General features: G+C 44.6%; 1 protein-coding gene across 3 annotated transcripts in view; it reads right to left on the reverse strand.

The window, feature by feature from the left end:
* NIPBL (NIPBL cohesin loading factor) overlaps positions 1 to 15,466 on the reverse strand; it is a 110,589-nt gene that overhangs the window by 49,487 nt on the left and 45,636 nt on the right. For all 3 annotated transcript variants that reach the window (XM_083154677.1, XM_083154668.1, XM_083154686.1), the window contains exons 2-10: positions 14,309 to 14,452; positions 11,346 to 11,511; positions 10,617 to 10,747; positions 9,378 to 9,477; positions 8,618 to 8,769; positions 8,304 to 8,464; positions 7,010 to 7,103; positions 5,624 to 6,241; positions 1,223 to 3,196 (exon numbers count right to left, since the gene is read on the reverse strand). In XM_083154677.1, coding sequence (XP_083010803.1) covers positions 1,223 to 3,196; positions 5,624 to 6,241; positions 7,010 to 7,103; positions 8,304 to 8,464; positions 8,618 to 8,769; positions 9,378 to 9,477; positions 10,617 to 10,747; positions 11,346 to 11,511; positions 14,309 to 14,372 — 3,460 coding nt within the window. In that variant the 5' untranslated portion in view covers positions 14,373 to 14,452. The remainder of the gene's footprint in view (positions 1 to 1,222; positions 3,197 to 5,623; positions 6,242 to 7,009; positions 7,104 to 8,303; positions 8,465 to 8,617; positions 8,770 to 9,377; positions 9,478 to 10,616; positions 10,748 to 11,345; positions 11,512 to 14,308; positions 14,453 to 15,466) is intronic.

The following is a 15,466-nucleotide window of genomic DNA, read 5'->3' on the forward strand; positions in this document are numbered from 1 at the left end:
GGATCACATTTCCTTTGAAACAATGGGCAAGTACTCACAACAAACTTTTTTTTTCTACATCATAACTTTTGCAATCAGATATCAATAACCAATTTAAACAATGTTAGGAATCAGAAAATAGAAAAATATCTAAAAAGGATAAAAAAAGGTTACATTTTGAAAAATGCTCATTATGGCCAACTGAAGAAAATTGAAATTAAACCGCAAAGCTGTGAATTCCAAATGCTCTGAAAGATTAATTTGCAGGTATTGAGGCAGTGCAGCAATATTTCCTTTTGATGCTATTACTACGTAAACTAATGTTCGACCAGGTTTGACCATGGGCCCACAATTAAGTGCAATTTAACTTTCTAGTGTTTCCTCATCGGCGGTTACATAGCCTGAAACTGCTGGATCGGAGGGAACACTCAATTCTGTGCATCCATAAAGCAGCGCTAAAGATGTTTAACTGATCATGTGACATTCCTATAGAAAAAATAAATAGGCAAAACACGTGCCTCTAATTTCTCATTTCACGTCATATGTAGTCATTACTAATACACCGAATCAGAAAATATAAACATAATCTGTGGCGTTTTTTTATATTGATTTACACCTTCAACACTAAGCGGCACACTAGAAAAATTAATTCACCAACTATTTATAGCGCAGAGGGGAAACGCAATAATAAACAGTGGTGCTAACCAATAAGATTCTGCCATTGACCTAGACAAGTTTACATCATTAAATAAAGGTTCTCGACTATTATATATTAAAGTCTACAGGCAAGCGGATGATCTCGCTACACCCAGCAAAAAGTTTGCAAAAAACCACAGAGATGACAAAAACGCAAAATCCACTTAGTTAGAAAGCAGTCGCACAAACTCCTTGTATGGCGTGGTGCAATGACAAACCAGGTGACTGCAGAGTCACTGAAGCATACAACAAGAGTTGTGAAGACAGAAATGCCATACAACTTTCCCAAAGACATCAGAAATGTACATATAAACAGCGATCACAAGTTATAGCACAATATAGCGTTTAATTCTAAACCAGAAACCCAACGAACAAACGGAAACAATAAGTAGTACAAAAAAAAAAACCAATCTGATTGTTTTTCCTAAACCACAAAACCACACAGTGATTGCAGTTGAATACTCAGCTCTGGTTCTTGGCTGAGGAACCTCACACAGAAACTTTAGTGGTCACAAGAAACAACGTAAAAAGAAACATATATTATTACCTTTGCTGGATTTTGATGGCTTGGTTTTATTGGACTTAAAGGACCCCTTAGACTTGTCCTCTCTTTCTTTAATCAATTTTTGTACTTCATCCAAAGACAGCTTCTGAAGAACCACCACAGGCTTAGCTCCTTTATTGAGATCTTCCACAAAACCCTTTTTATCGTCTTTCTGTTCCCCTTTTAACTCTAACCGTTTAGGCTCCTGGGTGACTTTGCCATCCTTATCCCGATTGAGTTTTGGAATGACAAAGTTTTTCAGTGTACCCTGACTCCCACCCAACATACGACTTGTAAACCCCGCTTTGTTGTCACCATGCGTCTTATTCCCGTCCACCTTACTTTTGTTACCATCAGTCCTTTTTTCGTCTTTATTCGGAGGTGATCTTAATGCAGATTTATCCGGTTTTGATTTACTGGGATCCGGTTTACTTTCGGATCTAATCCGAGGGCTTCCGGGCCTTAGCTTTTGTTCTCCAGAAGAAAGCCTATCCCTGGACTCCTCCGAATCGTTCCGATGCTTTCGTTCAGATTTATCCGTTTTAGATGGATCGGGTTTATTCCCAGGTTTTGAATCCGGTTCGTTCTTGTTAAAGGACCTCAAGGACTCTGGCCTCCTGACCCTTGGTGAATCTCCCTTGTGTTTGTCACCGTCACTCTTGTCCTCCGTTTTTTGTTTTGGATTTTCGGAATCTCGCCGCGAAGACTCATGACCTGGTCTCCCGTCCACTCTCGGCTTTGTCCCGTCAGAGCGGCTCTCAGGCTTGAGCCTAGGAGACTCGCACTTGGAATCTGTTTTGTGTTTGGATGAATCTGGTTTCTTGTCAGAGGAGAGTCTGATTGAGTCCCTTCGGTTATCGTGTCGGTGTTTTGGGGTTTCTGGGCGCCCATCGCTTTTTTGCCTAGTCATTACGGGACGGTCGTCGGTCTTCTGTCTGTGACTTTCCTGTCGCCCCTCACTCTTTTGCCTTGGAGTTTCAGGTCGGCCATCGTTTTTTTGCTTAGGTGTTTCTGGCTTCCCTTCATTTTTATGCTTGGGAGTCTCTGGACGCCCGTCAGGTTTCTGTTTAGGATTATCAGTACGGGCGTCAGTCCGCTGCTTGGCTGTATCAGGCTTCCCATCTCCTGTCTGTTTGGTTGGCTCCGACTTGCCTTCACTCTTTTGTCTCGTTTGTTCTGGTTTACCCTCGCTCTTCTGTTTTGGTGCCTCTTGCCGTCCCTCCGATTTTTGTTTGGGTGCGTCAGACTTTCCTTCGCTCCGCTGCTTTGGGGTACTAGGCCTTTGTCGCTGTTCCTGCTTATTCTCATCTTTATTAGAGTCCTTGACGCTTTCATTGACTTTAATCTCTTCTGGGTTGTCACAAGGTTTGGAATCTTTTGTGGCATCACCAAGGGGCGCCTCCGTTTTTACCTCCTCCGTTAAAAACACTCCCGTTTTACTCTCCACCTGGCTGTCCTCACAAGTCTGCTCAGGTACCTCAGGCTTTGCCTCATTTTTGCTGTCATCGCAAACCATGGCTTCCTCTATGCTTTCCGGAGGCTCGGCCTTGATGTCGCACGGTTTGCTTTCTTTCAGTGGCTCCTCCTGCACGCCCTCAGCTGGATCTTTAGCAGGTGTGCTTTTGATGGACTTATCAAGGCTCTCGGCTTCAGACTCTGACTTTTTTCTCGGTGTCCCTGGGTGATTTTCAGGGATATTTTTAGGTACTACAACAGGGTCCTCGGGAGGCGCAGAAACAAATCCATCATTACAAAGTTTTGCTTCTTCTGGTTTCTTTACTACATCCGAGTCCTGAGTTACAGTTGCCTGAGAGTCCCCTCTGCCAGCGTGCAGAAGATCAATGCTAACCATTAAAGCTGCTGGTCGTGACCCATTTCCTGCAGCACTGGTCTCCTGGGAAGCTGGTCTGTTTCCTCCAGTAGCACCTCCAGCTTCTAATGGGTACGTGTCTTGCTTCCTCTTCTTTAAGGGTTTATCTGGGAATTGACAGAAACAGGTTCATGTTAGAAATCTGTGTCAGACTCAGGTGAATACAGATCAGTGCAGCGATTACACAAAAGGCTGTTAGACTACAAGATACTTTAAGTTTCGCCTTCATGTTACTTTAACTTGCAGGGTTATACAGGTTCTCCTGGAACATTTTACCGAATGCATAGTTTAATCTATCATAGATTTGTTACTTTTTATGTCAGTCTGCTCATTTAATTTTAAGGACTGAAATTACTCCACAGTCAGGGGAGGATAAAGTGAAATATACTATCCCCTAATTCTGTATGCCGCCAGCCCCACCGTAGTTGTTACATTGTCACAATTTCCAGTCAGAAACAAAAAAAAAGGGGGCTAACTTCAACTCAATGAGTTTCCCTGTTCACATTAATTTATTGGCGGAGCTCTTTCTGACTTGATTGCTTCAGTCTTTATCAGACATACCTAATGGAGCATACACACGGGACCATTTAAGCCCCATTTCTAAGCGATCTAACTTGATCGCTTAGAAATGAAGCACGGATCGCTGTGTGTATGCCCCATTGTGGTAACGATGCACTAACACGGGCTGTGACAGATCGCTAGACACACATTGCTGGCGCAGCCCTGTGTGCTGAGTGACCTGAGCGATTCAGTGTCACCCAGCACAAAGCTCAACTCGCCCCATGTGTACGGGGCATCAGTTTTCGTAGACAAGTTTTTCATTTTTATTCCTTTATTCGTTTTTTCTTAACTGAGGAGCACAGAAATGCCGATTGTTCATGTTTTAGTAAAAAATTTTAACTACTGCATGTAAAACACAAAGTTCATAGGGCGCCAAAAATTACACAGGGTGAGCGGCATTTGTTCCTGATCAGTTTTGCTCCATTAAAAATGGGATTCAAAACATTAATAATAAATGCACAAAATAAGTTGATCTCATGGTGGTGTACACACTGGGCGATATTATTACTAACAATAACGTTATTGTTGACTATATCGGCCAATGTGTACGCTCAATATCATTAATGCTGCGCGGTTCCGCCCATCGTTAACAAAACCCCTGGTGTCTGTACATGCAGCTAATGACTATCTAGTCACAGACTGCATGTACAAAGAGGGGGGCGGGTGACGCCACTGACTGATATCGTTACAGATATCGGTCAGTGTGTATGCACTAAGACCTAACTCCCACAGCCCATCATACACATATAGTTAAGTGTGTACCCAGCTTAAGCTCACCCTAACCACATACCCTGCTGGCAATGCCTTCTCAATAAGATGTATTAACATTTACATTTTCCACTGAGTTGATGTTGCTATGAAAACTGCATCCAAAGCAGTGGGAAAAAAAACAATCTAAAATAAATGCACCACCAGTTAAATACAAGTAAATATGTGCACAGTCTAATTTGGTACAATGAAATTTAGTGCCTGTTCACATTCACTTAATTTATGTTAAACATGTAACTAACGCCGGCGGTCACATGGCCTGAAGTTATTATATAATGTGCAGCCAAAAAGTATTCACAGCGCTTCACTTTTTCCAATTTTTGTTACGTTACAGCCTTATTCCAAAATGGAATAAATGTCACTGTCTCCCTCAGATTTCTACACAAAATACCCCATAACGACAATGTGAAAATAGTTTGGGCGATTTTTGCAAATTTATTAAAAATATAGACCCAAGTAATCAAATGTACGTAAGTATTCATAGTCCATGAAGCTCAACATTGAGATGTTCCTACAGCATCATTGGAGTCCACCTGTGATAAAATCAGTTGATTGGACATGATTTGGAAATGCGCACACCTGTCCATATAAGGTCCCACACTGGGCAGTGCAAGTCAGAGCACAATCCAAGCATGAAGCCAAAGGAATTGTCTGTAGGCCTCCGAGATAGGATTGTCTCGTGGCACAAATCTGGGGAAGGGTACAGAAAAATATCTGCTGCTTTGAAGGTCCCAATAAGCACAGTGGCCTCTATCATCCGTACATGGAAGAAGTTCGACAGTGACCTGATGGTCACTGTCAGAGCTACAGAGAGAGAGAGCAGAACCTTCCAGAAGGACAACCATCTCAGCAGCAATCCACCAATCAAGCCTGTATGGTAGAGTAGCAAGACAGAAGCAGCACATGACAGAACCGCCTGGAGTTTTCAAAGAGGCGCCTGAAGGACTCTCCGACCATGAGTCTCTAAAATTCTTGTCTGAGAAGACAAAGATTATACTCTTTGGCGTGAAAGGCAGGCATATGATTGGAGGAAACCAGGCACCGCTCATCACCAGGCCAATATGATGCCTATAGCGAAGCTGTTAATACTTTCTGGATGCACTGTATAAAAACCCGCAACAATGTAAACACATCATCAAATAAATGTCTAGCGCACTGTATACATTGTGTTAACCAAAGGAGATTACTCAATCGTTCCATGTTACCTTTATCCTGAACTTCTTTAGAAAAGCGTTCCCGCTCGATGGCAGACTCGCGTTCTATCCTCTCAATCTCTGCCAGAGCGTCCAGTTCCACCTCGTCATATGGCGTAATGTTTCCTGTTTGTGGGGTTTGTGACGGAGCCACGGGAGGTTGAGACGGTTTTGCGGTTGCAGACGTGTTGGGCTGTAGGACGGGCACTTGTTGAACTTGCATGAATTCCGTCTGCTCTTGGAAACAAGCAGCAGAATTCAAAGGGCGACTTATGTCCTGTGGAGTGACTGGCGTTTTTGACGTCTGCCCGGGATACTGCACATTAAAAGAGGAGTCGCCTTCTGAGACATTACTGTTCTCCATGCTGGAAAGGATGTCTCCTTGCTGGTCCATTTCTGAAGATCTCACTCGTGACAGTCTTAATGTGAGCTTAGTAGAGTCCTTAGAAGGTGAGCTAATGATGTCATACATGGCGGACTTCTCCGTTGCTTCTTTCTCGTCTTTGCTCATCTTTAACTTTTTTTGTCTTTTCAGTTTTCTGTCTGGAGAGTCCAGCAAAATGTCAGGGGGAGCGTCTCGCGGGGAGGTGTACGGTGGAGGCTGGGACTGAAGCATTAACTGTCTTGAGACTACGGAGAAAGAAAAAAAACCCACATCAGAACACAATTTGACCACTTGGATTACTATACCAACTGAACAAAATATAAAGGGGGTTAAATGGTGGGGATTGCCGAAAACAAGCGACCCTCGTCGGTTAACCCCTGTGCCAGCCGCTCAACCTATTCTACATCCAAGGGGGAATCCTCACTGTCAGATGAGGGTGAAGATTCCCCCCAAACAGTGAGGCACGCGGCTAATGCAGGGAGCCCGCTGCAAAAACCTAGCAATGTGGAAACAGCATGTGCAGGGGGTCACAGCTCACAGGCAGCACTGCTCGCTGTCACAGCTCACCGGCAGCACTGCTCGCTGTCACAGCTCACCGGCAGCACTGCTCGCTGTCACAGCTCACCGGCAGCACTGCTCGCTGTCACAGCTCACCGGCAGCACTGCTCGCTGTCACAGCTCACAGGCAGCACTGCTCGCTGTCACAGCTCACAGGCAGCACTGCTCGCTGTCACAGCTCACAGGCAGCACTGCTCGCTGTCACAGCTCACAGGCAGCACTGCTCGCTGTCACAGCTCACAGGCAGCACTGCTCGCTGTCACAGCTCACAGGCAGCACTGCTCGCTGTCACAGCTCACAGGCAGCACTGCTCGCTGTCACAGCTCACAGGCAGCACTGCTCGCGTCACAGCTCACAAAAAACATTAAATACCCCTCTATGTGTTCTCCATGTAGCATCTGAATCAAATGTCCAATATGTAATGCACCCCAGAAATTTTTACAACACAAGTTTACCTTTAGGCGTCCCATCGCTTCCTGCAGGAGAACACACCGACTGAGGGGATTGTAGGGAAAAAGAGGCAGCGTTCCTTATTGAAGAATCACTATCCTAAAAATAAATCAGAACAGCGGTCTTTTTAGTACAAAACATAAAAAAGGCACAAAATTATAAAACTAAAAATACACTGCGCTACATTTCTTTCCAACTCCATCAATGTGACCCCCTACCATTCCGTGCAAAATAAAGTGGTTTAAGATGGCTACAACCAACGAAATGGGTTTATTAGGAAACCATGACTGCAACACCACTACAGGTGGTAAAGTGGTTTAACCAGCCACATAGAGATTGGGGGAATCTGAAAGCTAAACAGCCAAAAAGGTGCACAATTTGGAGGAATTAAAATAGGTGATTAATATTTTCGAACCCTTGTGTGTGAAGGTGGCCATACACACGCAGATTTATCTGCAGATCTGGCTGGTTGGAAAAAAAACATGGTTATGGATGAGAGCAAATGACAGTTGACCATTTGCTTGGAAATGCTGGAAAACTGACAAACTGTCACTCATCCATAACCATGTTTATGTTCCAACCATCCAGATCTGCAGATAAATCTTACTAGTGTATGGGCACCTTAAGTCTGCATTTGCGCGCCAAAGCTGAGGATCACTATCAGGCTGGCTCAGTCATCAATATCTTATTGTTGGTGACCAGCTGTGAACGGTTGCCTAAACCCACCATTGGTGGTTGCTAACCATCAATGGCTTAATTTGCAGTTACACCTTATATCTGTGTATAATTGTTGTTTATATGGAGAGTAATTAAAAAAACTAATTATTTATTATTACCCTATTTCTTATCTTATTTATTCTTAACCTATTTACAGTTTATTTCTTTACTATAGCTGAGACCTACTTCACTAAATCTGTTCCGTTCCGTACATGGAGCGATATATTGTTCAGTGACCGAATTGCTGAGTGTCCCGTTCAGTGACCAGCTATGGCTGCTGATGAACACAATCCACTCTGCCGGTGGAAGCCGCTGGTTATAAGAGCATGCTCCAGCGACCACTGGGAGGGCTAGTTGTAGGAGCACGCTCCTGGTGACTGTTGCCCCTTAGACTCGGAGATATGGCCGCTGCGCGATTTTCCCGGCGATTTTGGCTGAAGTCAGCCCATGTATACAGGGCTTTATCCCTTGCATTACTTGCTTGTTTGTTTATAATGTTTATTATGTCAAAATTTGATTAAACATTTATTATAAAAAAAAAAAAAATCTCTTCTGATATTCGGTGATCAATGACAGTCATACCTCGCTGCCCAGCCGGTGTACCATCTGCAGATAGTCCTCACTGGTGCTGTGTCTGGAATTGTCCGTGTGGTGGTTTGCAGAGTTACCCGACAGCTGACCGGAGACTTTGTTTTCATGCAGGTTCCTCAGACCACCTGCCAAAATCGGACTGGAAACCGAAGCTGCCGAACAATATAATAAGTAAGAGACAAAGCAAAAAGGACAGACCGAGACTAATGCTTACACATAGTGGTATGTCTAGAACGTTTATAAAAGACAAGCAAACAGTATCTGCGAGAACAGCATGGAGTTCCTGCGCATTGGGTGACAATTACTTTGTTGCATTTGTTGACGTTGCGTGTAGCTTCCAGGGTGGGGGTATGGAATATACCCCGCAGGGCTTTGTGGAGCGTAAGGACTAGGAACAGGGCTGTTTTGCTGGCCGATAAACCGATTTGTTGAACTGGTCTGAGGTGGCACAAATCGACTGAAAAGAGAGGGAGATAGTTAAACAAGTGCTAAGAGCCATATCATCTTTGTATGCAATCACACCACAGGCTATGGGGACAACTCCCCTTATACCCCCCCTTTCAGTGGACTCCAGATAATCAGAACCCCCCCCCCCCCTGAGCATGTGTTAAGCTGGATACATATGTATACAATAGTCTGCCTCGTTCACCCAATATCGGGAAAATGGAATGTATGCAAATCCGATAACAGTCCTGCAACAGTTTGTGCGCGGTTTACTATTTATCTGCCCGACCTCCCGATCCCATAGATACCTGTAAACACAGGGTAGCTGCGAGTGGTCAAGCTGAGCACATGCTGCTCGGCTGCATTTACCCAATCAGCTGAGTGATAACAAAAGTGTGTAAACCTTCATTACTGTTTCTCTATACATTCATAGGAGAACCTGATTTATATCTCAACCATTACTGCATTCTTTTATTTATGACCAAGATACAAAAAAAAAAAATATATATGAGTACATAACGTTATTATATAGCCTCTTTGTTCTATAGCAAGGACTCCTGAATAAAACACGTGTGCACTTAGGTTTCAGCCGCCACAAAGCAGCACGGAGCTGCGTATTACCTGGAAGGGCTATGAGAGATAGTGGTTGGTTGATAATTGGAAGATGCTGGGCTGCCATGCATGGAATTCTGGGGAAGTTTATACTGAGGCATCATCATCCCTGAGGAGGAAACAAAACAGAAGATTACAAGGAGTTCAAACTAAATATATAAAGAGGAAACCAGGATTCTAAAAAATAACTCCTGCTGGTAAATAAGAAAACTTAAAAACACATTTATTCTAAAAATCATATAGTATTTTTATATATAAGCTTTACATTTGATTTTTGTATGGCAGCAAGGCCCCATATGATACAACACAGTCATTTAGTGTACTTTACACCTGGAACTTTAGTACCTGCGGTAGCTGTGTTGCGATCGGAGACCCAGGGGTAAATGTATGAAGCTTGGAGAAGTGTATGAAGCTTGGATAAATGGTATCTGTGCTCATAAAGAATGTTATGTGCAAGGTGATAATGCTCCAGCCAATCAGCTCCTAGCGGTCAATTTACATAATGGAGCTGATTGGCTGGAGCATTATTACCTTGCACATAAGATTCTTTATGGGGATAGATACCACTTCTCCAAGCTTCATACATTTACCCCACAATTATTTGACTGTAAATCTCTCTAAAGCGTTAACTGGCTAAAATTCACTCTATATAGAATCAATTGGATCCATTTATTGAAAGAGGCATGGGTCTAGCTTAATTCAGAGAAACATCTACCCCTGCTTTATCATCATCTTGTTACACAGTTATATACAGCTCTACAGACAGATAATATAAAAGTACAGGTCGGGTCTCCCTTATCCGTGTATTCCAAAAACCAAAATATTCCGAAAACTGTGGTTTTCCAGAATATTTCAGGACCGGGACCAGAGATGCCGCTGAAGGGGATCCTGAAGGGTGCCGTGGACGCCAGGGGACACCGGGGACCAGGTATGTAAAAAATAAAAAAATAAATTCCAAGAACCGAAAAAATCCCTTATCCAACATGCTTGTGGTCCCGAGCATTTCAGATACCCAACCTGGCTATTCTGGACAAACAATGATCGCTTGAAGCCAGTTACAATCTACAAGTCAGCAGAAAGCCAGACTGTTGTGAGTAAACACCTAAAATAGAAAGGTGACGGGATAGGTGTGCGATTTGTCAGGTTAGCAGAAGTACAGACCTTAAAATAACAGAAAGCTTAATCTGATAATTAATCTCAGCAGAACCTGGATACAAATCAGATAAGACGCGGCCAAATCCCTCTTACCGCTCTGCACTGCGTATCTGTTCTGCATACTCTTTTCCCTGAAAACATTGGGATTTCTGGCCAGTGTGGCCTGCAGCAGGACCGGTATATCGCCTTCTGGATCATCGCTTCCCAGGTTATCCTTCAGCTCTCTGTGAATAAGGGAAGCAAATCGAGTAATGCTAAACATGTGACCACCTCTTCATCAAAACGGTTCACAGCCAACAGAGCTCCTGGGTGGATTAAACCGTTCATTCACCAAAAAATAAAAAAGCATAAAACTCTAAGCAAACACTCAAACCCCACCGCGACGGGACAAAAACAAACAAAAAGCATCAAAACAATCTCCATAGCAATCACATACATAATCGATTCTGTGTTATGATTTATAATTGTGGCTATAACTATACAAATGACACATATACAGACACTGGGGGTGGGTGGGTGTATATTACTTCTATAATCCGTGTTATGTCTGACCACCAACACGCTATGCATAACATCTAGTTATCTAGGTACCAAAGACCACCTTTCTAGCTAAGAATGTAACTCCTAATTAGGTCACATTTTAGTTTCATGGTTGAGTAAAACTGGATCTAGACCGACAAATGGTCTTTCTGCACAGCAGTTATTAGCCACCGACTACTGATCAATAAAAAGGAGTGGCCATATTGGAGACTACAACTCCCAAAGATTCATTTCAACAAGTAGAATGTTTCTGGCAGTAGTGGGAGGCTCATATATACATACATGTGATCCGTTGACACCTGATTGAGGCTATGGACAAGCTGTGACACCAGAGGTTCATCCCTGCACGCCAGAAGGCAGTTCACCTCTTCTGCTATCCGTCCGTTAAAGAGGAGGCTCTTTGTAGTTGTAGCAGGTAAAGGAGATGGAAGAGGCAGCTGGTTCAGTACTGTGTAAGAGAAAATGGATCAAATCAGCCACTGATCATCTACTACAGAAACAGGTCATTGTGTGAGCATTGTGCTTTTTGTATATCAGAGCACAAGTCATCTTCTACAGCGTATAACAATAGGTTCCTTGTGTTATCTCAGAAGGGGCTGCACAGCATGTCAGAACTTCACTTACAACCTACACAATACTGAAATTGGTCCAACAAAGCTATGCAGGAAGACTACCTTACCACGGATATGCACAGAATACATTGTATGGTTCTCTGCGTGTATTTTTACCTATAGTTGCAGCCTGGATTGGCAGTGTCACAGCATACAAGGCAAAAAAAGGTGGTATGATAAAAAGCCAAGCTACATTCTACAAGAAGAGGTTATATGTGTACAACTGTGGCTATAATAATCAGCAGTTAGAGCTGCCTCAATTCTTATATGGAAAAGGAGATTTTTATACCTTTAAGACTCTCCTTCAATTATGAAGATGGGGGGCAGACTGTCAGTTAGATTTACGCATAGGAAACATTGAAACGAGATACTGTGCATATGGAAGATAGGCGGTGGTGATGCTGGCATTCAGAATACAGAAGCTGGCATCCAGATGGAGGGAATCCTGAAAGGGGTCAGGTAACAATACTTACCTTCTCCCAACCCACTTTCAGCCTAACTCTTAAAACTTCCACTGCTCTGTGCCTAGCTCTAATCCTCCGCAGCCTAACGCCAAGTCCCCCATAGTACTTAGCCCTCTCTTCCCCAGCCTGGCAGTTGGGATTTCAGTGAAAGCATCGTAATATTGTTCTCTCAGTGGCAGTTGGGATGCTGGCGTTGGTACTGCCAACACCGGCATCTCGTTGCTACTTGCATCCCCCTGAAACACATAAAGCAGGGGCCGAGACACCAGCACACAGGGGCAGGACACCAGCACACAGAGGCCAGTATAGTATAAGCCCTGCACAGCCCGACACACACACACATAAGCGGAACACTAGTACACAGAGAAGGGGGGGGGGGGGGGGGAGATGTCATCTTGTAATCAGATGGGAAAGACGAATATTACCCCCATACAAGAAATCACTACTCTGTTACACAACAGATGAATAAATCTTTCGAACCAACAGTATTAATCTAGCTGAAAGTATAAGACCCGGATAACAATAATATTTTGGAGGGGATGCTGACCAATATGATGCTGAAAGTAGGGAGCTTCTTATTGGCTGTCCCGGCTACTGCAACCATATATAAAGAGTGCTACACAACGGGCTAACTAGAAGTGCATCTTTAAAGACCCATGTTCCTAAATTACAATTAACAACCCCCCCAACTACAGTGCTGTTTATATTTAGATTTTTTTAAATCTTTAAAGCATCTGGAAAAAAAAAAAAAACCACAAGAAACCCACGGCAGAGAAACATTCAGCATATTGTGGAAACATTCAAGGTACTCTTTACCTAGAAGGGCGCCAACGATCTTGATCGTGGGCATCGTGGGGTAAAAAAATCGCGTCGGTCGCGTCGTATGCGGGCTAAAGATGCCCGGACGCGACCGACGCGATGTCCACGATTTCCCCATTGAAAACCATGTTAAACATGGACATCGCGTCGGTCGCGTCGCGGCCGGCCATAAATGTGCACACGATGCCCACGATTTGCCATAGGAATCAATGTTAAAAGGCCCGATGGACACGATTTTCATGTTAAATGGCTGAATGGACCCGATTTTACCATAGGAAACAATGTTAAATGGGCCTTAGAGCCCAAATAGTTACCCTGAACTCTGAAATGGCCCCCCCAATTGTTTACGCCACCCCACGATCAACGTCAACCCGAAGCGTGGCGAGCGCAGTGAGCCCGCGAGGGGCGGCGGTACGCGTCCTCCGACCTTTTCATACCCCCACTATCCACGTCGGAGTGGAGTTGAGAATAGAATAGTGTGGCGAGCGCAGCGAGCCACCGTGCCCGAAGCGTGGCGAGCGCAGCGAGCCCTGCGAGGGGACGCGGATACCTTCACAGGTAAACGCGTCCCTTCGCGGGCTTCACAGGTGTCCGCGTCGCCATGGACACCTGTGAAGCCCGCGAGGGGACGCGTATAGCTGTGAAGGTATCCGCTTGCGCTCGCCACGCTTCGGGCTCGCTGCGCTCGCCACACTATTCTATTCTCAACTCCACGCCGACGTGGATAGTGGGGGTATGAAAAGGTCGGAGGACGCGTACCGCCGCCCCTCGCGGGCTCGCTGCGCTCGCCACGCTTCGGGTTGACGTTGATCGTGGGGTGGCGTAAAAAATTGGGTGGGCCATTTCAGAGTTCAGGGTAACTATTTGGGCTCTAAGGCCCATTTAACATTGTTTCCTATGGCCACATCGGGTCCATTGAGGCATTTAACAGTAAAATCGCGTCGGTCGGGCCATTTAACATTGATTGCTATGGGAAATCGGGTGCATCGCGTCGCGGGCATCGCGGGTACATTTATGGCCGGCCGCGACGCGACCGACGCGATTTCCATGTTTAACATGGGTTTCAATGGGAAATCGCGGGCATCGCGTCGGTCGCGTCGCGGCCAGACAAATGTACCCGCGATGGGCGCCCTTCTAGGTAAAGAGTACCACATTCAAGAACATTTGGACATATAAGCGAACTATGTACTCAATAGCTCCTGTAATGTACTTCTGAATGTGGTCCATGCATGTCTGGGCCCAGGCTGGACAAGGAGAAGGACAGTCAGGCATTCGGCAGGACAGCATATATGTGATAAAGCGCAGACAGCAGTACACACGGAGGTAGTATGTGACTAGCACAGATACTTACAGTCTGTGAGACTAGCAATTCCCGCTAGAGTCGTAATGGGAACATGAGGCATATCCCCATTCATCCTGAAGCTGTAGGATGGTGGAATCTATGCAGGTATTTTAATGGAGGTGCCACCTGTCATTACTTCCCATCTCCTAAACACTGCGGGAGAAAAGAAGAATGTATCAGTAACATATTCACCAAATACAGAACAAGCATCTTGAAGCGATACAATTCCTTATAGCCGAGTAAACATGAAACGAGATTCTCCATTACTGTTTTACCAATACAACAAAGGTTTAATAAAAATCCACCGTAACATAATTCCACATCGGATCTCCCTGATCTGTGTTACTGCAAGACTTGGGAGCATGAATTCTCATGAAGTACTCTGCACTCAGCCAGACATCTGCCTGCTCAAATCACATAACATCAAGCATAAGACCAGAACACAGACCTGGAGATAAGGAGACCACAAGTGACAGATTCACAGGGAAGATTTGTTCATTTACGGAGGGTGGAAAAAGTGAAACTGTGTATTACTGTAACAGGGCGCCACACGTGGTCCCATCCAGATGATTGTATAAGTTAAGATGTGCATTGTGAGTGGCAAATGGCATGGACTCAATGGGCTATCAGTGGTGTCAACAAACTCATGGCCCTCCAGCTGTTGTGGAACTACACGTCCCAGCATGCCCTGCCACAGTTTTAGCAATCCATTATATAAAGTCTGTGGCAGGGCATGCTGGGGCGTGTAGTTCCACAACAGCTGGAGGGCCATGAGTTTGACATCACTGGGCTAGATGCACTAAGCTTCAAAAGTGATAAACAACCAACCAATCAGCTCCTGCCTGACATTTGTCAAAAAGTCTGTGACGTGTCAGGTAGGAGCTGATTGGCTGGCTGTTTACCACTCTCCATTTTATCAATTTTGAAGCTTAGTACATCTGGTCCTCTGAGTCATTCACTTTAAACAGGCAGGTGGGTCTGAGCTATGTTATGATCTGCTACCAGTGTGGGGTCACTGGGTTGACATGGCTAAGGTCGACAGGGTTGACACAAACATTAGGTAGACAATGGCTAGGTCGACAGTCAAAAGGTTTCAACTTTTTGCCTCAAATGTCGACATGGTCACTACCAAAGTGTACCTCGTCCCCTCACATGGCTCACTACACT

This window comes from Crinia signifera, chromosome 1 (genome assembly GCF_055691185.1).
Source record: "Crinia signifera chromosome 1, ASM5569118v1, whole genome shotgun sequence".
In the NCBI taxonomy this organism is placed as follows: Eukaryota; Metazoa; Chordata; class Amphibia; order Anura; family Myobatrachidae; genus Crinia; species Crinia signifera.